At 44.5% G+C, this 3,559-nt stretch overlaps 1 protein-coding gene across 1 annotated transcript; it reads right to left on the bottom strand.

Annotated features, from left to right (window-relative positions):
• Window positions 1–253: 253 nt before the first annotated feature.
• On the bottom strand, window positions 254–550 carry LOC118616917 (DNA-directed RNA polymerases I, II, and III subunit RPABC5-like). Its single transcript, XM_036242487.1, is given in 3 exon segments — window positions 254–398; window positions 401–422; window positions 425–550. Coding segments are annotated over 3 exon segments (261 nt in total). The 3' UTR covers window positions 254–285.
• Between the last annotated feature and the right edge of the window lie 3,009 nt (window positions 551–3,559).

The following is a 3,559-nucleotide window of genomic DNA, read 5'->3' as shown; positions in this document are numbered from 1 at the left end:
GGGAAAGGGGTGCTCCCCAAAGGAAGAAATTCTAGGCAAACCATGACCTGCCACCTGTATCCCTCTCCAGGCTCATCTTTCTCTCCGTCCACTCTCCCTGCCTCTCTCTTTTGATTTTTGTGTGGTTCTGCCAAGACCTTTACTGGACGGCCCCTTTCAGAGCAGGGCACGTGCCACACAACTGAGGCCAGGCACTGGTCCAGCTCCACCACCTGAACGGAACTCTGAATTCTGGGCAAGACAGACTGCCCATGGTCAGCATGGCAGGTGGCGGCTCCTGCAGGGTCACTCCTCCAGGGGTGCACTCTTGAGCAGCTCCCCGATCACGGGCACGTGGGCCAGCAGCATGCAGTGGCTGCAGTAGCACTTCAGGTCCAGAGTGTCCAGGGCGTCCCCTTGGTGTACTCAGCCTGCAGCAGCCACACTCGTTGCCAACGGTTTTGCCACAGGGGAAGCAGGGCACAAGTATGATCACAGTGGCAGGACGGCAGCCAGCCAGGCCCGTGGGCTGTCGAACCACCAGCCACACTCCACAGTTCTCCACACTCATCTCTTTTGTAGTTGCACCTGAACTATTTCCAGTTCCAGGAACATGCCAGACTCACACCGTTGTCTCTTATTTTGCACGTCTTGCTAAGCATTAGCCCCAAAGAGCCTGCTTTGCCTAGGCCGCCTTATCCTTCAAAGTCTAGTTTGTGATACCTCTATGGGATGTCTTTCCTGATCCTCCCTACTGGGCTGGGGGTATTCATTTAAGTGATCCCATAAGATACTCTTGACATCAAACTACACTCTCTTGCAACTGTTTACCTAAGAACTTGTCTCTCCCTCACTAAGCTAGCTCTTTGAGTTCAGTGATTACACAGCGCATGGCATTAGTAACCGCCCCACAAATGTTGGTTGGATGACTGAGAGAACCTCAGTATGGAGATGATCTTACCCTGCTTTCTCCATTTATCAAGTTCACACAAAAAATCTTGAATTTTTGTTTAGGAGTAACATATAATCTATTTTAAATAAAACCTCACAGGACACATGTAATTTGCTAAATATGTGCCTATGAAGTAGACACATGAATATTAAAAACTAAATTGTGCTACGTTGAGTATGATTGGCCTTTGAATATGTCATAATCCTATTTGAAATATTGGTGAATCTAATTAGCTAGGTCCCAGGTTCTTAACCTGGAGTTCACAGACCTCTAAGGGACTTAAGGATAGAATTCAGAGGATATGTGAACTTGGGTGGGAAAAAATATTAATTAGACTCTAACTGAAATTTAGTATTTCCTTTGATTATAAATGTAGGCAACAACCCAGAGTTTATTAGACAGTAACTGTGCATTTCTCAATGATAGGTATTTTCATATTTCATTGTTAAATAGATCTCAATATATTGTTTATGCTGCTTCAATGTCATGGAAATTATTAAAGTCCCTGCTAGATCTGGTTATTAAATGAACTTATTAAATGAACTATTACCGTATCACACATTTACATACTTTTGATAACTTACACTTTAATATGACTGGTTTTCTTTATAATCCCCATGCATTTTATTTTCTGCACTTAACATTCTTCTAAGAAAGGGTCGGTGACACATAAAAGTTGAAGTGCTCTGGGCATTCACTTAAAAGTGTGGTCTGAGAACATAGCCCACCCGCCCTCTCTAATGTCATGCTGAGAGACAATGCCTTTTGGACAATCTTTTTTTTTTTGGTACGTGCCCTAATGGGAACGGAACCCGGGACTCTCTGGTCCACAGGCCGGCGCTCCAACTGCTGAACCAAACCGGCCAGGGCCTTTTGGATTATTTTAAAACTACAAATCTAAGAAAAGATGTCCTCTGTGACTGAAATCCTGTCTGGATGGGAAAGCCGTGGGATTTAAGTTCAGAGGGTCTCTGGTCTACGTTGGAAGAGTGGACCTACTCAGAAACTTCCAACTAAAGGCTGCAGACATTGGCTTAAGAACGTACCAAAGAAAACAAACACACGTTTGCATAGTTATCTGCATAGATATGCACTAGAGCAGGATTTGGGCGACTGAAACTCTTTAGGACACGCTCTGTAAGGTGGTGAGATCCTTGCTAACCAATTTTGGTGAGAAGGCCTGTCAGAGATAAAACTCCTCACTGGCATTCCTCTTCTTTGGTTTGTTGGTCTTGGTTCCGAAAAGAAACAGGTGGTTCTTACGTTAAGATACTTTGAGGAGACAGTCTACAAAGACGTGGGGTAGGGGGCCACGGGGGGCGCACAGCAGCTGCACCAACTCCATGCTAGTCGCCGCAGAGAACAGGAAGTGGCAACTCCAAGGAAAGCAGTGAAGGGAAGTTTGGAAGTGGTGACCTTTGACCACTGAAGCAACCCCACTGGGTGAGAGGCAAAATAGACACCTTGACCATCCTCAGATTTCCTTGGCCAAACCCATCCCGACATCAGGAAGCAAAGGAGCTGTGGTCCATTCATCAGCCTCATGGGACAGGCACAGAGTGGAGCTGGAGAGCTAGATACCCAGCAAAACCCCTACCATGGCACTTATCACACTATTTGATGGTCCGAAAGGGCAGAACCGTATTTTTTTTTAATCCTCCCCCGAGGATAGACTTCTATTTATCTTCAGATAGAGTGGGAGACAGAAAGAAACATCAATGTGAGACACATCGAATGGGTGCCTCCAGCACAACCTCTGACCAGGGCTGGTGACGAACTGCAACCAAGGTACGTGCCCTTGACCAGAATCGAACCTGCGACTCATTGGTCTGCAGGCCGACGTTCTAACCGCTGAGCCAAACTGGCCAGGGTCAGAACTGTGTGTGTTATTCATGGCTGTGCCTAGTAAAATCCTGGCACACGGTAAGTGCTCAGTATTACTGAACGAATGAACAAAGAATTGAAATATTGTTGAAACAGAATAAAAGCAAACTATCTACTACACACATCAAGGAACTAAGTATTTACTTTCAGAAAAGTAGATATTTAAAATCTTACAGAAATATTGGGGCATGATTGAGCAACACATTTTATTCTGTAGGTACGTCAGCTTTATCATGCCGTTGATCCTCATTATTTGTGTATTCCTTATTTGCACAATTGCCCAATCTTTAAAATGTGTGTGCTTTCACGGTCACGTGTAGAGTGGTGAAAAACGACTTGTCTGCTACATGTGTTCCCAAGTTGAGGATGACAGGGTGATGTGCCACTTTCTTGTTTCGGCTCTGATAATGTTAACAAGTGTCCTTTGCTCTCCTTAGTGCATTTTTGTGGGGGTTTTCTGGATGATTTTGTTGTTTCAAGTGGCCCTTCAATGTAGTGCTGAAGTGCTGTCTAGTAGTATTTCTAAGTGAAAGAAGGCTGTGATATGTCTTATGCAGAAAATACACGAATTAGATAAGCTTTGTTCAGGCATGAAGTTATTGTGCTGTTGACCATGAGTTCAATGTTAGTAAATCAGCAAAACAGAAAGATACCTCAGACAAGTTTACATATTGTTGGTTGATGGAAATGTGAACAGAGGCTCACAGAACAATAGTGGGGAAGTATTTAATCGCATTTTGGTGG

This window comes from Molossus molossus, unplaced genomic scaffold (assembly GCF_014108415.1).
Source record: "Molossus molossus isolate mMolMol1 unplaced genomic scaffold, mMolMol1.p scaffold_m16_p_5, whole genome shotgun sequence".
Taxonomy (NCBI): domain Eukaryota; kingdom Metazoa; phylum Chordata; class Mammalia; order Chiroptera; family Molossidae; genus Molossus; species Molossus molossus.
This window is presented reverse-complemented; position numbering and strand designations above follow the sequence as displayed.